Source organism: Thecamonas trahens (genome assembly GCF_000142905.1).
Source record: "Thecamonas trahens ATCC 50062 unplaced genomic scaffold supercont1.12, whole genome shotgun sequence".
NCBI classification, from domain to species: domain Eukaryota; order Apusomonadida; family Apusomonadidae; genus Thecamonas; species Thecamonas trahens.
In genome coordinates, this window is record NW_013657668.1 from 520390 (window position 1) to 539674 (window position 19285).

The 19285-nt window shown below is 64.8% G+C and overlaps 5 protein-coding genes across 5 annotated transcripts; 3 read left to right on the forward strand and 2 right to left on the reverse strand.

Annotated features, from left to right (window-relative positions):
• Positions 1-94: 94 nt before the first annotated feature.
• AMSG_03403 (cell surface receptor IPT/TIG domain-containing protein) lies at positions 95-11911 on the reverse strand (the record flags this gene model as incomplete). Its single annotated transcript, XM_013904787.1, has 4 exons — positions 95-121; positions 271-5147; positions 5243-11313; positions 11883-11911. The coding sequence occupies 4 exons, from the start codon at positions 11909-11911 to the stop codon at positions 95-97; spliced, it is 11004 nt and encodes a 3667-aa protein (XP_013760241.1).
• Positions 11912-12547: 636 nt separating this feature from the next.
• Positions 12548-14119, forward strand: AMSG_03404 (uncharacterized protein; the record flags this gene model as incomplete). The annotated part of the gene is made up of 1 exon (XM_013904788.1): positions 12548-14119. The coding sequence occupies exon 1, from the start codon at positions 12668-12670 to the stop codon at positions 14117-14119; it is 1452 nt and encodes a 483-aa protein (XP_013760242.1). The 5' UTR covers positions 12548-12667.
• A 280-nt stretch (positions 14120-14399) lies between these two features.
• Positions 14400-16298, forward strand: AMSG_03405 (uncharacterized protein; the record flags this gene model as incomplete). The annotated part of the gene is made up of 2 exons (XM_013904789.1): positions 14400-14585; positions 14670-16298. 2 exons carry the CDS (start codon positions 14400-14402, stop codon positions 16296-16298), a joined length of 1815 nt encoding a protein of 604 aa, XP_013760243.1.
• Positions 16276-16757, reverse strand: AMSG_03406 (uncharacterized protein). Its single transcript, XM_013904790.1, has one exon. The coding sequence runs from the start codon at positions 16720-16722 to the stop codon at positions 16309-16311; it is 414 nt and encodes a 137-aa protein (XP_013760244.1). The 5' UTR covers positions 16723-16757; the 3' UTR covers positions 16276-16308.
• A 784-nt stretch (positions 16758-17541) lies between these two features.
• Positions 17542-19113, forward strand: AMSG_03407 (guanine deaminase; the record flags this gene model as incomplete). The annotated part of the gene is made up of 1 exon (XM_013904791.1): positions 17542-19113. The coding sequence occupies one exon, from the start codon at positions 17542-17544 to the stop codon at positions 19111-19113; it is 1572 nt and encodes a 523-aa protein (XP_013760245.1).
• Between the last annotated feature and the right edge of the window lie 172 nt (positions 19114-19285).

The window sequence follows — 19285 nt, forward strand, 5'->3', positions numbered from 1 at the left end:
GCGGTCACCACCTCGCTCTTCACTACCTCTGGTTCGCATTCAGACTACTGACAAGCTTTACGTCGAGCTAGCGGACGCACCCGAGATGCGAGAGCTACCCGAGCCACTCAACCTGCTCGAGCTGTTCCATCGACCGTCGGCATCGGCGGTGGTCCCGGTCGCGGTCGCGGTTCCGGTCCCGGTCGTCGTCCCCCCACCGGTCTCCAACCCGCTGCTGCTGCCGGACGCAGCGCTCCCGGCATCATTGTCTCGACGCATCTCCATGAGAACCGCCCCGACGCCCACAGCGCCAGCACGGATGATGTCATCGTCGTACTCCGAGTATGTGAGATCCGCCATGGCAACGGCCTTTTTGATGGCTACTGCGCCCGCCGCAGACTGCGCCTCGGCCCGGTTCGCCGCCACGCTCACCCCATCGAGCCGACAGATCCACCATACAACCCGCGGCAGCTTGTGGCGCATCTTGCGAAGCTTCTGTCGCGCCGCAACCGCGAGCATGTACCCGGTTGAGCCGAGAAGGAGCAGAACAAGGAAGATCGTGAGGACCGAGTGGAACGGTGAGTTGACTACCACGGTGTCAGACCCTCCAAGCTCGTCGGCGTAGTAAAGCTGCGAGGCCATGAGGATGACAAAGGTGACGACGAGCGAGAGCATCTCCATCGAGGTCAAAATCGAAAACGCAAACGGCGAGGCCTTCATGTGGACAAACAGCGCCAGCGCCACCACCCACACCGCCGCATACACCTGCGCCACAGGATTAGTCTTGAGCAAGACCTTGATGGTGATGATGGCAGACTTGCGCACAAGAATGACCATCTCCCAGTAGTACCGGTTCGGCAGAAATCCGGAGACCAGGAACGCGTACCGCCGCCGGCCCTCGGCCGTGTGCAGAACCTCACGCTGTCGCCAGAGGAGAAACACACCGCCAACCGGCACGCCCACCACGTACACCACAAAGAAAACGCCTGCGGCAATCATCCACCGCACATGCGACGCCGTGTAGCACGCAAGCGACATGTCGGCAGCAAGATACGCCACACCGTCGATATTGCGGCAGGCAAAGACCTCCAGCACCGTGGACGTCACTGAGGGGTGGGTGAAGAAAATAAGCACTAGGACAGAGACCCAGATCCGCCGCGAGAACACTTTCCACCGCTTGGTCTTCAGTGAGCCAACACACTTGCGGACGTAGTAGTTGCCACAGAGGAGCGCGGTCGGGACCGTAACCACAAACAGAGGCACAAGCATGGCCACCAGGACCGAGTCAAAGAAGCTCCACCCAAACGCGCACTGGATCGAGAAGAACCGTGTCGAGAATCCGTTCGACGACGACGCCATGCCAAACAGCACCCGTAGCGTGTTTGGCCATCGCGTTCGAAAGTCGCCCAAAAACGCCACTGTCTGCAGAAAGTTGATCATGATCTTGAACACCGCCGCAGAGATCGACTTTTGCGACTTCCACGAGAGCAGTGCAGACTTGATGAGGAAGAGGATAAAGCCGATAAAGACAATGGCAATCGCCACAAGAATCGCCATGTTCTCCATCACACTCGGACATCGCAGGCAGTTGTCACCAAACTTGGCATAACTGTCACGGCACACTCCGCAAAGCGGACCAGTGTACTCGGCCGCACACGCCTCCGATGCCCCACCCACGCACGCATCCACCTCGTCGCACTCGAGAATCACATCGTTTTGCGACCGCGACGCCCGCCAGAAGCCAGCCAGTGGCACAATCGCGCCCGACGTACAGTTACCGCCACGCACACAACGCCGACACACACAGTCGGCACATCCAGCAGGCTCGCTCGACGGCAGGTACCACCCATCGCCGCAATGGCAGTCTGACCGCGCTCCGCGCGCCCCAGCAGTCGTGAACTTGTTGATCGGGCACTCGAGGCACCCGCCGTCGCCGACAAAGTCCTTGTACCCGCGGCTTGAGCACGGCTGGCACTTGACTTCGCCCGCCACACTCGCAACCTCGTACCCGAGCCCGCACTGGCAGTCAACTCGATTGTCCATGGCCACAGAGTAGTTGCGCGACTCGCCGCAGCTCATGACTCGCACACCGCTCACCACCAGCGGCGCAAAGCCGGCAGCCGTCGTAAACTCGAATCGGTAACTCTCGTTGCGGAGGCCCACAAATGAAAAGTCGTAAAACGTGGCCACGCCATCGGCCTCGGTCGTCGCACTCGTTCCCGTCGTGAGCGTCACCAGCTCGCTGTCGGCCTCTCGCACGACTTGCAGCATGATCGGGACCTGCACTGATGCGTCATTGACCACAATTGCCCCACTTGCATCGCCAACACCGATCGCAGGCTGCAGCAAAGCCTCCAGTGCACCGGCATTGTCGTACGCACTCGGAAGCGGGCGGACAAGCACAAGCTGCACAGGCGTCGAAAAGTAGGTAAACATCAGCGGCGGCGCATAGTTGAACCCGTCGTTGGTGACAGAGAGCGTTACAGCCCGCGTCGTCGGGAACGCAGGCAGCGTAAACTGGAGAATGGACTCGGAGACAAAGGTGATGCTGCTCCGTCTGAGGTCGACCAGCCCGCCTGCCCGCGATGCCGCTCGGTCAACCACACTGCGGCTCGCCGCCACGCTCTCAAACTTGATGCCAAGTGCCGGCGAGTCCAGAAAGACAAACGGAGGCGAGGCAAAGATGTACACGTTGGTACCACCGGCCTGCGGACCAGACTGCGGCACCGAGTCGAGAAGCGCCGGAATGTCGACGTAGAAGAACGTGACGCTTGTCTCAACGCTTGTCACCCCGTTGACTGTCACCTGTACCACCTGCGATGTGCCCGTGTTCGGCCCGAGCGGCATGGTGCATCCCGTGAGGATACCGTAGCTGTTGTCCAGCCCAGCCGAGCTCACTGCGCACGGATACCCGCCAATAGAGACACTCAGCCCGGTGCCGGCCAGCCCGGTCCCAGTCAACGTCACCGCAGTCCCGGTTGGCCCCAGTTTCGGACTAATCGAGACCAGGCCCGGCAGGATGGTCAGCGCCCCGCTCGCAGCCTCGCCGCCGCTGGTCACTCTCGCACTCACCACACGCCCAGATGCAAACGAAAGCGCTGGAACCACGCAGCCGGAGATACGGGTAAAAGTGACAACCACGCTCGAGTTGCAGCTGAGCCCGTCGAGGTCGACGACCGCATCCGGACCAAACCCGATGCCCACAATGTCGACAGCCGTGCCGGCCGCCGCACTGCTGGGCATCACGCTCGTCACCGCGGGCACGTACTTGAACGACACGTCCGCTGCCGGCCCGTCAACCACCGCCGCTACGTTGCCGACCACCGCCGAGACCGCAGCCACGCTCCCGGATCCAGCGCTTGGCGCCACGCACCCAAGCAAGACCGTGGCACCAGATTGCGCCACACCCGCGCCCGAGCACAGCAGGCCGCCGAGCGAGATCGAGTTGAGCGGCAGACCAGTGCCAAAGTAGCCGATAATGCTCACCGCCGTGCCGACCGGGCCCGAGGTCGGCGCAATTCGCGAAATCGTCGCCGCGTATACAAACGAGACGCTACCGGTGGCAGAGCTCAAGCCGTCGAGCGTCACTCGGACGTCGGCAACCGTTCCCACCACCGCAGACGGTACGCTGCATCCGGTGACCGCAAAGAGCCCCGCTCCTGCTGCGCTCACGCTCGCTGGCCCGCCGCTCGCTGCCACTGCACCAAACACAATGTCACCACACGTGATGCCACCCAGCGAAGCGCCCACGAGCGTAAACGCCTGTCCGGTCATCCCGGCTGCAGGGGTCACAGACACCACCATCGGTTCGTACGTGAAAGTAACTCCTGCACCTGTACCCGAGGTCACAGCGTTAAACGCCACTGCGACTGCGCCGACGCGTGTGCTGGTTAGCCCTTGCGGGACGGCACAGCCTGCGAGCAGCGAACCGCTTGCTGCGGATGGTGTCCCGCTCGCCGCCACTCCGTCGATGAGAACCGAGGAGCAGTCTGCGCCAGCCAGCCCGCTGCCGGTCACATTGAATATCGTGTTCTGGTCGCCGGTGTCTGGCGACATGCTCACCAGCTGGGGAACTACCGTAAAGCTCGGAACAACCGCTCCAGCCCGAGCTGCAGCGTCCAGCGATCCGGCCGACACGCTCACGCGGCCGACCGTTCCTACGCCAAGGCTCATCGGCACGGTACATCCGTCCAAGCGAGTCCCGCCCACAAGAACGGACGGACTTCCGCTCGCAGGTACGCCGTCAACGGTGACCGCGGCACACGAGGCAACGTTATGAAAGCCGCTGCCGGTGACCATGATGGCAGCACCAGGCGGGCCGGAGCTCGGGCTCACCGCCACCACATCCGAGTAGACGTCGAGCGTGAGGTTGGCTGGCGCAGCAAGCGAGTCGAGCGTGAGCGTGAGCTCCAGACCTGCTTCCGCAGCCAGGCCGGGTGCCACTGTGCACCCACGAATCTCGTCGTTCGGCGAGCCGCGGACCACGGTGGCGGTCCCGGCAAGCGCCTCGCCACGGACATGCAAATCAGCGCAGGTTGCGCCTAGAAAGCCGGTTCCGGTCACCGTCACCACCGAGCCGGCGACGACGCCGGTCGGTGCCACGGCGCCCAGCGTCGGCACTGCGCGCAATGTAGTGAACGCCGCCGCAAAGTTGGTCTCCAGCGGAATGCCCGCCGAGTTGACAGCCGTTGTCGCATCGAGGGCAATGTCAATGACCTCAAGGTTCGGCAGTACAGTAGCAGGCACAAACGTAGCCGATACGTTGGCGAGTGAGGCCCAGGTGAGCGTGCCAGGAAGAGTCACCCGCGGCCCACCACCCGACGGCAGGTATGAGACCAAGAGCGCAGCCGCAACCGAGCTTGTCTCCATCGCTTCGTTGAACGCGAGTGTGATCGCAGTGGTGGGATGGACCAGCTCGGCCGTGTCTGGCGGTGCCACGCTCGTCACTCGTGGCGCGGTCACGTCAAGCGTGATAAAGCAGACGTCGACCGGCGGCGAGCCCAGGAGCCGATTGAGCGACACGTCGGTTGCCTCGCCGGTCACTTGCAAGCAGTGTCGCGTTAGATTGCGCAGTCCGTGGTCGCCACCTGGTGTGTAGGTGAGCACTCGGTTGACGTCTGACCACACAAAGGTACCCGACGCCGAAGCCGGCTCGAGCTCCTCGATCACTGCGGCACCGCTCCAGGCCGTGAGGTTGAACGCAGCCTCGGTTGTCGCCGTGCTCATCGGCTCGGAGAAAACATGCTGATGGGCGCGGAGGCACTCACACCAATGGTGCCGTCGGCCAGCGAGACCGAGACAACGGTGGGAGGCGTGAGATCGACCGTGCGGAAGGTGGCAACAGCAGTGGCAGCGAGCGAGTTGAGCACCACGTCCTTGGCCGTCCCGCCCGCCACCGTCGTCCGGTAAGAGGCGTCGTCGGAGAGCGGCGCATCTGGCACCCATGTGAGCCGCGTGAGATCGCTTGACCAAGCGCTGGAGCCGCTGATGGGCACAAACGATGAACCGTCGATTCGCGCCACCGTCAGCGCCGAGTCGGCCGACGCCACGTCCATGCGCTCCGAGAAGACAATACTGACGTTTGCGGTGACCGGGATTGAAATGGCGGCGTCGGCTGGAGTCATCGAAATCACGGTCGGCGCGGTAATGTCCTGCGTCTCCCATGTAAAGACCAGGTCGGGACCAGGCGCCATGGCGTTGCCGATAGCATCGGTGAGTGCAGCTCGCACGAAAACCAGCCGACACAGAGTCTCGTTGACCAGCGGCCTGCCTGCGGCCGGGCGGATGCCTAACCGCGCACCACCGAGCGAAAAGGCAGCGATGTGCGGCAGAGGGGTCCACGGCCCATCACCCCCCACATCGCGACAGGCAAGCGTGGCGGCATCGCTCGCGGAGCTCACGTTGAGAGCCTCGTCAAAGGTGACGACGAGCAGAGTCGTGACCGCAACGTTTGCAGAAGCGTTGGCTGGGGCGACGCTGACAACGACGGGGCCGTCGATGTCCTCGGTGGTAAACTGGAAGAACGACGGCGCGAGCGAGTTGCCCGAAACATCGTGGGCGCCTGCCGAGACAGCAACATAGTGGGTAGTCTTCTGGGCAAGAAGCGCCGAGGGCGTAAAGGTAACGACCGAGTTGTTTCCGGTCCAGGCAAAGGAGCCCGGAACGACACGTGCATCCGCGTCGGAGAGCGAGAAGGCGGGCGGGAACGTGGTGGTGTTCATCGGCTCGTTAAAGGCGAGCGTGACCACGGTGGAAGAGATGGAGAGCGGGCCGGCGTCGTCGACTGGCAGGTGCCACTGCATGACTGGTGGGATGTTGTCGATGGTGTGGAAGGAGGAGGCCCAGGTCGGCGAGAGAGGGTACGACGACTCGTCTTGGGCGTCAGCTGAGATGGTGATGGTGTAGTCGCGGTCGGCGACCAAACCCGATGGAGTCCACTGGAGGACCGAGAGCGAGAGCCAAAAGGCCGAGCCGGAGACCGGAGTCACGCCGTCGAGCTTGACAGAGACCGCGTTCTCGGTCTTTGAGAGCGACATGGGCTCGGAGAAGGTGATCAGGATCGAGGCCGCGAGCGAGACTGCTGGTGCACCGTTCGGCGGAGACATGTTGATGACCGATGGCGGTCCGTTGTCGACGGTGAAAAAGTGCGAGGCAAAGGGGGCAGCCATAAAGTTGCCTGAAACGTCGCGGATGGTGGTCAAGAGGCTGATGTCGTAGCGATGCGCAAAGGTGAGGTTCGACGTGGGGGTGAGGGCCACGCGGGTGTTGCCGGCGGACCAAGTGAGATAGCCGCCGACGCCGACGCTGGCCTCGTCCTCGACAATGAGGCTGCTGCCGAGAGTGACCGAGCTCGGGTCGATGGCCTCGTTGAACGCGATCTCAATGTCGTCACCGACCGGCACCCCCTGCTTAGCCCGGGTAGGGATGGTGAACGAGACCTGCGGCGGAGTGAGGTCGATGGTCTTGAAAGCAAACGAGCCGACGTTGGCAAAGGCAAGGCCACCAGTGGCGTCGCGGGCGTGGGTCGAGACGGTGACAACAAACGAGGTCTTCTCGGCGAGCGGCTGTGCAGGGTCAAACACGACAAGCCGCGGGGTGATCCAGGTGAAAGAACCCGGGAACGAAGCCACGATGCCGGCAGAGAGCGAAAAGGCGGCCTCGACACTCGAGGCGTTCATAGGCTCAGAAAAGACGACGGTGACGTTGGACTCGACCGCGACGTCCACAGCGTTGGCCAGTGGGATGGTGGCGTCGATGAACGGGCGGGTGACGTCTTGGCAGGTTGGCGGCAGGAGCGACCAGACTGGGCCAGGCTGGCAAGTCCGCGACGCGTCGCCGATAAGCGAGTAGTACTGGTTGCAGCCGTAGTGGCAGACGCTGGGGAAGGTGGTGTTGGTGCAGCCGTCGACAAGATAGCCAGCGACCGGCGGGATGAGCGGCCCACAGTCCTGGGCCACGCACACCGGATGACTGCCTGTCCAGTTGCCGGTCACCAGGCACGTTCGCGACGTTGCGCCGATAATGTCATAGCCCGAGTTGCAGGAGAACGACGCACAGATGCGGTCGACTTCAGGAACACAACCGGTCGGCGGCTGGAGGTCGCCGTTGGCCGGCGCGGCGAGCGCAGGGCACCAGTTGGGGAGCGGCTTACAAACCGGAGTCGGCGCGGACCAGTTACCTGCGGTGGCCGAGCCTTGGAGACACGAGAGCGTTGGCGAACCAACCAGATAGTACCCGGTGTTGCAGCCAAAGACGCCACACTGACCGGCGATGGAGCGGTTGCAGGCGCCAAGCGTACCGTGGGGGTCGGCCTCGAGGTCGGGGCAGTACTCGGTGGAGATGGCGCAGATGGCCGGCGTTGACGACCACGAGCCCGAGGCCAGGCAGGTGCGGGTGATGTCGCCAACAAGGATGAAGCCGTCGTCGCAGTCGTAGGAGCAGACGTCACGGTAGGTACGCGACGGGCAGCTGAGGAGCCTGCCGTTGACCGGGGCAACGAGCTGCTCGCACTCGATGTTGGTGCAGCGTGAGGCGTTTCCGGACCACAGGCCGACGGTCTCGTTGAAAGCAGTGCATGTACGCGAGGTCGGGCCGTCGAGCTCGTAGCCGACGTCGCAGTAAAAGACACCGCAGGTGTCGTCGACGCGATGGCCGCACTCGTTGAGGTTGCCAAATTGCGGCGGAGGCAGCGGCGTGCAGTATCCGTCGCGCGGCGTGCAGTCGACTAGCGAGGCATTGCTCCACACGCCCAAAGCGCGGCTTGCGCCTTGGACGCATGCCGTGGACTGGACGCCGAGCGAGTGGTAGCCATCACGGCAAGTCATGTCGAGGACCTGGCCGAGGCGGCGCGAGAAGGAGGCAAAGGTGCCGCCTTCGGCAGGAGCCAGGTAGGGGCAAAACGACTCGTCGACGGGGCAGACAATGTCTTGCGACCACTTGCCATGGGTAGCATTGTGTGCCTTGCATGTGACGTTGACGACGTAGTCGTCGACGGCAAAGCCGATCTGTTTGCGGCCGACATCGCATTGGAATGGGCCGCAGCTGCCGCCGATGGAGGTGGTGCAGGCTCCACCAAAGGTGCCGCCGTCCGGGGTGGCTAGCAGCGGACAGTAGTCAGCAATGAGGGCGGAGCAGTCGGCGCCGTCGTATCCAATGTCGCAGGCGCAGGTGTTTGGCGCGACGCATGCGCCGTGCTCAATTGAGCAGGCCGGCGCGTTGCAGATGGGATCACACTCGTCGAGCGCGAGGACAGAAATGCCATGCACGGCCGAGTTGGGGCAGGCAGCGACTTGGAGCGAGACTTCGATGTGACCGAGGGCAGCGGCGACAAACTCAACGTATGGCGCGCCGGTGAGCGCCGAAGTGACTGTTGCCGGGCCGGTGACAGTCCAGGCATACGAGGACGAAGCGACGTTGGTGCTCACGCGGAGCGACATGGTGATGCAAGCGGTGGTGTTGAGCGTGGCGCCGTCAAAGGACGAGGCGCCGTCGACGACAATGGCGGTGGCGAGCGGGCCGACCACCAGCTCGCTCGGGTAATGGAAAGAGCCGAGGTTGATGTCGTAGACGGCCTCGGTACCGACCGGGAGCCGGACAATGGCGTCCGGGTACGCCTCGGCATCGTCAAAGTATGTGGCGGCGGCGCCGGGAACCGACCAGAGGATCTCGCCCGCTGTGGTGTTGACGGCGCTGGCCGAGATGTTAGACTGGGAGAGGTAGACGGTGCCAACAAAGCAGTCGCGGGCAATGGTGAGGAGCGGGGTGGCATCGTCGAGAAAGTCGGTGATGACCGGGTCGGCAGCCGAGGCTTCGATGTAAACGTTGGCGACATCGCCAGGCAGACCAGCGCCGCCGGGTCCGCCGGTCCCGCCGGCCCCGCCAGCTCCACCATCGGCGCCAGCGCCGACGACGTCGAGGAACGTCGAGTTTGCGGTGACGTACTCGACGCCTTCGTTGCATGTAATGACGACGGAGCCGTTGCAGTAAGAGGGGACGTAGCCCGAGGTGCACCTGCCGAGAAAGTAGAGGCCGCCACACTGTTCAGGCACGATGTTTCCAGAGCAGGAGGCCGTGGCGTTGTTGTTGACGCACACTTCAACGGTCTCTTCGGGCACAAAGGTAGTGTTGAGCCAGGAAGCGCAGGTGTAGCCGGCGATGGCGTATGTCCCGTTGCAGCATTCGGCGGTGGCGTTGCCTGAGCAGCACGGGCGCGGCGCGGCGCAGTCATCGAGAAAGACACCTGTGGAGCAGTACGGCTCGAGAGTGCCTGCGCAGCAAGCGGCGGTGGCGTTGCCGAGGCAGCAGCCTTCAGTGCCGGCGCACGTGGCGTTGTACTCGAACGCGCCGGAGGAGCAGTTGAGGCCGTAGGTACCTGTGCAGCATGCGGCGGTCGCGGTGTCGTTGCCGTAGCAGCACGCGTCTTGTGGAGTCGACCAAGTGCCGTTGGTGCACGCCAGCTCGTAGGTCCCATTTGAGCAGCAAGCTTCGGTGGTGTTGCCGAGGCAGCAGTCAGCCGCGCCGGCGCATGTGGCGTTGTAGTCCCAGGTTGCGCCGTGGCAGAGGGCCTCGGGCGTGCCGCCAACGCAGACCGGCTGCGGGTTGGCATCGCGCGGGCAGCATGAGGCGTAGGGACAGTCATGGACGTAGGTGCCGTTGGCGCAGGTAAAGACTGGTTCCCAGTGGGTGCAGTTTGCAACAGTGACGTACTGGACGGTGGCATCGCCGGTGAAGACGCCACCAATGCCGCCGTCGCCACCAGCGCCGCCGGCGCCGCCAGGGCCGCCGACGCCGCCGGTGCCACCAGGACCGGCCTCGAGCGAGCACATGCGGAAGACGCCGTTGGCGCCGTTGTTGAAGACATAGACGGCAAAGTTGCCGCCGCCGGAGAAGCCACCTGTTCCCGGATAGCCGCCTTGACCGCCGCCGCCGCCGCCGCCACCGCCGGAGCCGGCACCAAAGACGGTGATGTTGGTGGAGCGGAAGCCGCCGCCGCCACCGCCGCCAGAACCGCCCTCGCCGCCGTAGCCGGCGGTGCCGTTTGCGCCGCGGCCGCCGGGAAAGTAAAATCCTGCAGCGTGGATGGGAAGCTGAGCTGAGACGCCTCCCTCGTCGCCGGCGGCGCCCGAGACGCCGTCGACGGCGACACCGCCTGTGCCGCCCGGCGGGCCTGCCGTGCCGCCGACGCCTCCCGGTCCGCCGAGAGGTGAGGCACCGCCATCGGCACCATGCCATCCGGCGGGTCCGCCTGAGCCGCCGCCGCCACCGCCCATGCCGTCTTGAGTCATGTTGGTGCCGAGCTGCATCGAGCCGGCGGTCGAGTTGACGCCGGCGGTCCCGCCGTAGACGCCGGCACCGGCGCCGCCGGTCCCGCCAAGGCCCGGTGCGTTCTCGAGCTCCTTCGTCCCGTTGCCGCCGGAGAGACCGGGCAAACCGGGCAGGCCAGGGGCGCCTGCGGTGCCCGGAGCGCCAGAGGAGGCGGCACCGGTGACGACGCGGACCCGAGTAAAGGTGTAGTCAGAGCAGGCCTCGAGACGGATGCCGTAGATGGTGACACCAGCAGCCGAAGAAGCAGGAGCGTCTGCGACTTGAAGCCGCAAAGTATGCAGCTCAAAGTGAGAAGCATCCGTAGCGATGAGACCGGCGATGTAAGGGTAGGAGGCGTTGCCATCGACATTGAGAGATGATCGGAAGAGGACAGTCGTGTCTGGGTTGTTTGTCCTCGACCAGGCCGCAGGCTCGTAACCACCTTGAACAAAGGTATACGACGGGAGGGCCAGAGCGGTATCAAACGAGTATGTACCGGTAGCAAGGTAGACATAGACCGTATCATCGGCACTACCACACAGCGCAGCCAGTTCCAGTCCGTGACCAAGTGTGGTGGGTGCAGAGCGAGTGCCATTGGAGCCACTGTCGCCCGTCACCGTTACAAACACTTCCAAAGCATTCACATCAAGCGGACAGAGAGCTTGAGATGTTGATGTCAAGACAACGAGGACGAGGACGAGGACGAGGATGGTGGTGGTGGTGGTGGTGGTGGTGGTGGTGGTGGTGGTCATGGTCGATGTGGGTGGGAGGGGGGGGAGGGGCGGGGGGAGGGGGAAAGAATGAACTCCTCGGGGGGAGGAGACGGGGTGAGGGAGGGGAAGGGGGGAGTGGGGGGAGGGGTGAGGAGGAGTGGAGGTAGGAGGAGAAAGAGAGAGGGAGTGAGGGAGTGGCGTTGGGTGTTAGGCGGCAACAGATGAGGGGGGTGGGGGGTGGGGGGTGGGGGGTGGGGGAGGGGGGTGGCAGGAAGGCTCGAAGACACCCGTGCCACCACCCACGTGGACCGTGGCGCATCAAGTTGAGGATGATTTTTTTGGGGCGGAGGTGGCTGGCGTGAGGGAGCGCGAGCTTGGCTGCCTTACCGGTTGTCAAGTCGATTGCTTTTTAGCATGGCATTGCCAGCGAGTATTGGTGTGCTGTGTGCTGTATAGTGTGGCTGTCATGTGGCGAGATGATCAAGGGGTAGGGGGTGGGATGGGGGTGCAACAAGGAGTGCAGCGCGACATACGCCCAGCCATCGCCCAGCCATCGCCCAGCCATCGCCCAGCCATCGCCCAGCCATCGCCCAGCCATCGCCCAGCCATCGCCCAGCCATCGCCCAGCCATCGCCCAGCCATCGCCCGGCCATCACCCAGCCATCGCCCAGCCATCGCCCAGCCATCGCCCAGCCATCGCCCAGCCATCGCCCGGCCATCACCCAGCCATCGCCCAGCCATCGCCCAGCCATCGCCCAGCCATCGCCCAGCCATCGCCCGGCCATCACCCAGCCATCGCCCAGCCATCGCCCAGCCATCGCCCAGCCATCGTCCAGCCATCGCCCAGCCATCGCCCAGCCATCGCCCAGCCATCGCCCAGCCATCGCCCAGCCATCGCCCAGCCATCGCCCAGCCATCGCCCAGCCATGCCCAGCCATCGCCCAGCCATCGCCCAGCCATCGCTCACCTTCATTCGCATCCGTTCACCTTTCCCCACTCGCCACCACCACCTGACCCCACCCAACACCCACCACCCTCCCGCCCTCCCCACCCCACCCACTCCACCACACCACACCACACCGCACCGCACCCCACAACCTTCCACCCACCCACTATCTCCCCCCTCCCCCTCCCCCTCCCTACGTACCCTCCCTCTACTCTCGACACCCGCCATGTCTGGGCGCAAGACGTCGTCGTCGTACTTTGCCGAAATCGACAAGTCCCTCCGAAAGAGAGCAGGCAGTTCACCGAGCTCATCTGCTTCGTCAAGGTCAAGGGCGTCCGCAGTACACCGTTCTGGAAGGGGAAGCAGTGCTAGTGGCTGTTTTGGTCATGGTTCTGGTCCTGCTTTGACGGCGGTGGCTGGCTCGTGGTCACACTCGCCGCTGCGCTCACAGGGCTTGCCTTCGCCTCACACCACTGCTCCTTCAGGCGCTCGTCGGCAAGACGCGGCTGATGACGACTCGGTGCGGAGCTCGGGCTCACCGAGATCTCGTTCGACTCAGTCTCCTCGTTCGCTGAGCACGATGAAGGCAAGAGCAGGCGGGCGGGTCCAGTCGGGTCCGCCGTCGGGCCGGACGGGACAGGCACAGGCGGAGGGGCGTGTGCGGGCTTTGGAGGGCAATGAGGCGAGCTCGCTGGAGGCAGCGCGGGACCTGGCGGTGGGCTCGGTGCGTGCAGGGTCCGAGCCGCGATCACTGGGTGCAAGCCGTGGCTCGGGCGATGACGCCAGCGACGTCGTCCTGGTTCCACACTCGTCGCTAGAGCGCGTGGTGGAGGAAGAGTTGCATAGAGGCGTCGGCTCGGCATCGTCTGGACGCGAGTCTCAGCGCAAGCGGCGGGTGCTGCGGCACTCGTTTGATGCTCACGAGCCGAACAGCAGCACTTCGCCGACGCGGCCGACTGCGGTGGCGCTGTATGACTTCAAGGGCCGCGATGGGTCGCAGCTCTCGTTCAAGCGCGGCGACGTCCTCTTGCTTGTCTCCACCGTCTCGACGTGGTGGACTGCAGAACTCGATGGTCGCCGCGGCAAGATTCCCTTCAACTACGTCCGGGTCCGCGACGAGTCGGAGGCCTCGGCCAGCGACGCCAGCCTCAAACGTCGCGAGCAAACCTCTCCAGGCATCGATGCTGGCTTTGGGCCTTCCATCAGTGTCTCTGCCGCGAGTGGAGGTGGGTCCGCTGGCGAGAGCCGGGCCGAGGTGGCGTCCTCCGGACGGGTGGCAGCCGCCCAGGCTGCGCGCCGGCGCAAGGCCCGCGTCTACACCCATGGGCGAGTGGACAAAGTCAAGGAAACCCCTCAGCTTGTCTCGCGGGAGTCGCTCCATGCGGCGTACGCCGAAATCGACCGACTCCGGCAGCTGCTCGTGGTGACCCAGCAAGAGTCGATTGCCAAGTCCAAACTCGTCCACTCACTCACACGCAGCCTCGCGGTGTCGGGTGATGAGGTCCGCCAGCTCAAGGCCGAAAATCGCCATGCTGCCAAGGTGGCGAAGGCCCAAGCCGAGAACTGTGCCTCGGGCGCATGTCAGGTCTCCTCGCTAGCGGCCACCAAGTACGCCATCCGTGCCATGACCTCGACGGCGAGCCGGCGGCTCCACGCGGGTTCTGCACCGACCAAGTGAGAGCACGCCTGCCCGCCTGCCCACCTACCCGCTCCTTCAATGAACTCGGTTTCCTCTGTCTACTCTCCCGCCTGAATCATCGCCGCTCATCACCTGATCCATCGCCCTCCCCCCCCCCCCCCCCGCCCAACCCGTCGTCTGCCTGCCACTGATCGCCCGCCCGTCGCCACAGACAGGCAGCCCACCCCCTGCCCTCCTCTCCCCTCGCCCCTCGCTCTCGCCCACCACCACCACCCCACCCACCACCACTCCTGCCCACACCAGCCAACACCAGGCATATATGAACGCCACCGAGCAGCTGTTTGCCGAGCTCGAGGCGGTCTACGCCACAGCTGACGAGCTTCGGGCTGTGCTGGCCAGCGCGCGCGAAAGCAACGAGAGTTTGAAAGAGAGCGAGGCGACGGTTCGGAAGGAGCGGGACGAGGCCGTGGCAGCCAAGAATGAGCTGATACTCGAGCTGAAGCGCGTCAGGGACAATGCATGTGCTACAGAGTCTCGTTTGGCTGACACAGAGAGCGAGATAGCTCGTTTGGCTGGCCTTCAATCCCAGAACGGCGCACTTGTCGAGCAGATCGAGGCTCTGAAGGCGCGGGCAGAGGCGGCTGAGCGCAAAGGCTGCGACGCCCAGAAGAGTGCTGATGGGTGGCAGAAGCGGGCTGAAGCAGCAGGAGGAGAGGCCCGGGCACTGGGGGCGGCACTGGCGGCGGCTCAGGCCAAGGTGCAGGTGCAGGCAGCCGAGGCGGCGTCGGTGGCGGAGATCCGGGCGGCGCGTGAGGAGGCACTGTCCGAGGCCAAGGCCCGAGCTGCAGCGCTAGCGCGCGAGGTTCGTGACGCTCGCGCCGAGCGCGATGCGCTGGCAGACAAGCTGGCGACAGTTCGTGACGACGCGGCGCGCTTGGCGGCGGTAGCGGCGGCGGGGCGTGCCGAGATCGAGGCGATGCAGGCCGAGACGGGCAAGGCTGCCCAGCAGGCGGCGGCGGCGCGGCAGGCCCGCGATGTGGCCATCGCCGAGGAGGCTCGACGGAGCGCAGCGCTCGAGGACGCGCTGCAGCGTGCTCACACTATGCTCGAGGAGTCGCGTGCTGAGCTCCGCTCGAGCAGTGCGGCGTTGAGTACGCTGCGCGAAGAGGTGGACGCGCTCAAGGAGACGGCGGCACGGCTGGCTCGCGAGCGCGATGCGGCGCGGGCCGAGGCGGCGGCAACCAGCGCCGAGCTCAAGGGCGTGACGGCAAGCCATCACTCGACACTCAACGCGCTTACAGCCGCCGAGCTCAAGCAGGCCGCCGCCGAAGCCGCCGCTGCCGAGCTCCGGGCCGGGCGCGACAAGCTCGAGGCGCAGCTTACCGAGTCGCGGACGGATGCGGCGGCAGCTCTCGAAGCGAGCCGAGTTGCTGAGACGCGAGTGGCCCAGCTCGAGGGCGAGCTCAAGATTGTGCGCAGCGAGAAGCGGTCGCTGGCAGCAGCCTTCCGCGCGGCGCAGGACGCGTTTGCAAGTGCAGTCGAGGGTATGGAAGCCGAGGCACGGCAGATGGCAAGCGAGCGCGACGGAGCCAAGCGCGAGTCGGCGGCACTGCATGCTCAGATGCAGGCGGCGGCGAGCCAGCGGGAGAGCCTGGTCGCCGAGGTCACTGGCCAGCTGGTGCAGCTGTCCGAGGCCGAGGAGCACACGTCGTCGGCACTGAGCGTGGCACAGACCGAAGCCTCGCTCTACTCGCGGCGGGTGGGCGCGCTCGAGTCGGCGCTTGCGGAGCTGAAGCGGATGCTCGAGACGGCGACGAGCGCGCTCGCCGAGTCGAACGCCGAAGTAGAGCGGCTACAGAGTGAGCTCGCCGAGACGGCAGCCGAGGCGGCGGCGGCGACAGCGGCGGTGGGTGAGGCGCGGACGGCGGCGGCGACGGCCGAGGCGCGGGCAACCGCGACAGCGGCGACGGCGGCGGTGGCGCAGGCTAAGCTCGATGCAGCACTCGAGGCACAGGCCAAGCTCGATCGCGAGACGGCAGCGACACGCGAGGCGTTGGCAGCGGCCGAAGTCTCTGCGGCGGATCTCTCGTCGCGGTCGCTGCTCCGTGTACAGCAGCTGGAGTTTGAGCTTGCAACGGCGCGGCGCGAGGCTGCCGACTCCAAGCGCGAGCTGGAGAGTCTCCGCAAGCTCTGTGTCGAGTTGAGGGCGCTTCTTTAATGCATGCGTTCTAGCGGAGGACGGCGACAAGCTCGAGATCCGTGTTGAGTGCGAGGCCGAGGGCGGTGTCGCGGGCGCGGATGCGGCGGAAGCCGCTGGCGCGCGCTGTCCGCAGTGCGAGCTTGTGCGACGGCACGCCGCTGGCCTCTGCGGCGGCGACGATGGCAGAGACCAACGGTGCCTTCCATGTTGTGTCAAAGGCCATAGGCTCGGGCACATCGCGGCTGCGGCCGGAGCCGCGCTCGAACGAGATAGTGAGGCTGATGGGCCCGTTGTCGTTGTAAAACTTGTTGCCGCATGTTGAGCATCGGCACACGCCCGACTTCTCGGCGAGCTTGACGGCCTCGGCCTCGCCTGTAGACGCGCACGCAAGCGCCGACGCCACTGCGCATCGATCACCACCCCAATGCTGCTCAAACTTCATGATTGGTGGGGCGGGGGTATGGAACTGCGAAAGTGTGTGGTTGTAGTTGCAGATGCCGAGCGCCCCGCTCTCGTTGTGGCGCGCCGATAGTCATAGTAAATGTGGCGGAGCAGCATGTGGCGGAGCAGGTGCCGGAAGGGCGACCCAACCGGCACATCCGCCACATGTTCAATGGAACAAGCACGTGATAAGAGATGGAAGATGTGACTATCTGTTGTCTTGCGCCTCTGATGATCCTGGCGCTCGCCGGCGCTGTTTGAGTTGGTCTCTCCGACGGCTACCGCCTCGCCGTCGCCTCGCCGCCGCCGACCCTCGCCGCTGAATGCTGGGCGCTATTGAGGGAGAGCCAGCGACGGTCTTGGACAGCCCACCAAGGCAGCATTCGCAATGCCACAGTTCGCAGTCTCACATGATGATGGCTGTGAATGGTTATGCCTGTGGGCATACCTCTGCCGACATCTCGCCATCAACCATCTCTTGCCAAGTTGAACATGGTTGAGGTCAAACCCGATCGTGTCCAACCCCGCCCACCCCTCACCCTGGCCCTTCACCCAAGCCCATCACTCCGTCTCACTTTGCCCCAGTCATCTCACTTGTCCCTGACAAGGTCAACGCCCTCATCGGCCCGCATCTCGCCTCACCCGCATGCCCCCAATTTGAGGCCACAACCCAAAAATGCAAAAGTCGCCAACGTCAGTGCGACGCCAGCAATAGTCGCGTTGCCAGCCGGGCGGCGGCTCGCCAGCTGGTGGGCAAGGCAGGGCAGGGCAAGCAACGGGAGGTGAGGCCACCTCACTTTGAGACAGACAGTGGCAGAGGATGACGAGAGTGGAACTGATTGTACATGGCAACTTTGTGCACTCCAAGTCGTTTGACGAGTTGGAGGTGCTAGAGGCGAGCTACGTGGGCGTGGACAACAAAGGGAGCATTGTGTTTATGGCCTCTGCTGAGGAGATGTCTGGTGTGGAGGCTGCGTTTGGCTTTACTCTTGATGACTTTGATGGACGACTGGTGGATACTCTGGCGGGCAAGGATCGGGCCGATGGTACTTTTATTGTTCCTGGCTACATCGATACCCATGTCCATGCTCCGCAGTATGCCTTTGCTGGCCTGGGTCTGGACATGCCTCTCCTCCAGTGGCTCGAGACGTACACCTATCCCATGGAGGCTCGATTTGCCGACACCGACTTTGCTGCTGTGGTGTACAAGGCCATGCTCAAGCGCATGGTGGCTGCAGGCACCACCACGGCTTGCATGTTTGGCACTCTTCACGCCCCGGCTTCCGTTGATCTTGCCCGCTACTCGCGCGACGTCGGCCTCCGCGGCCTCGTCGGCAAGGTCTGCATGGACTCGCACGCACCAGACAACTACATCGAGCCGAGCGCAGAGGACTCGCTTGCCGCCACCAAGGACTTTGTCCGCGATGTACTCGCTCTCGACAACGCGCGTGTCCGTCCGGTCATTACCCCGCGCTTTGCGCCGTCGTGCTCGGCTGAGCTCCTCGCCGGCCTCGGCCAACTCGCCACCGACTTTGGCGGCCTCCACATCCAGAGCCACATCTCCGAGTCGCCGGCCGAAATCGCCTGGGTCCGCGACCTCTTCCCCGACGCTGCCTCGTATGCCGACGTCTACGCCGCCGCTGGCCTGCTCACCAAGCGGACCGTCATGGCCCACGGCATTCACCTCACGCCCGATGAGATGTCGCTCTTTGCCCGCGCCCGCACCGGCGTCTCACACTGCCCGGCCTCCAACTTTGGCCTCACCTCGGGCATCCTCAACGTTCTCGACCTCGTCCAGTACGACATCGATGTCGGCCTCGGCACCGACGTCGCCGGCGGCCCGGCCATTTCCATCCTCGATGCCATGCGCCTCGCCCTCGTCGCCTCCAAGATCCTCACCATGCCGCAGCACCAGGCCAACCGCAAGCCCAACTCGGACGCCCTCTCCATCCATAACGTCTTCTACATGGCCACCATGGGCGGCGCCCGCGTCCTCGACATGCACCACTCGGTCGGATCGTTTGCCGTCGGCAAGCAGTTTGACGCCGTCGTCGTTGACGCTCTCGCTCCAGACTCGCCCTTTGACGTCTTTGCCACCGACACCTCGCTCCACGCGCTCTTTGAAAAGTACCTCATCCTCGGTGACGATCGCAACCACGCCGCCGTCTACGTCGCCGGCGAGCTCATCCACACCCGCGAGACCTTCTCCCACTCGGCTGAGTCGTCCACCACCACTACCACATGGCACAAGTCGCCGCTCTCTCGCCGCTCCCGCCGCTCCCGCCGCTCCTGCGCCCCGCAAGCCTCGACCGCCCTCATCGCCGCCCGCGCTGCCTCGGTCATTACTGCTGCCGCCGCCGCCGCCATCGCCGTCTTTACCACCACCGCCTAGCCTAGCCCTGCCTAGTCTAGCCCTGGACCTGGACCTGCGCCACTCTTAAATCCCGAGCTCGGCCAGCCGCCTGCCGCCCGTCGCCCGTCGACCGCCGCCCGTCGACCGCCGCCCGACGCCCGCCGCCAACCACACAGCCACAGCCACTCAGCTCCCCCCCCCCCCCCCCCCC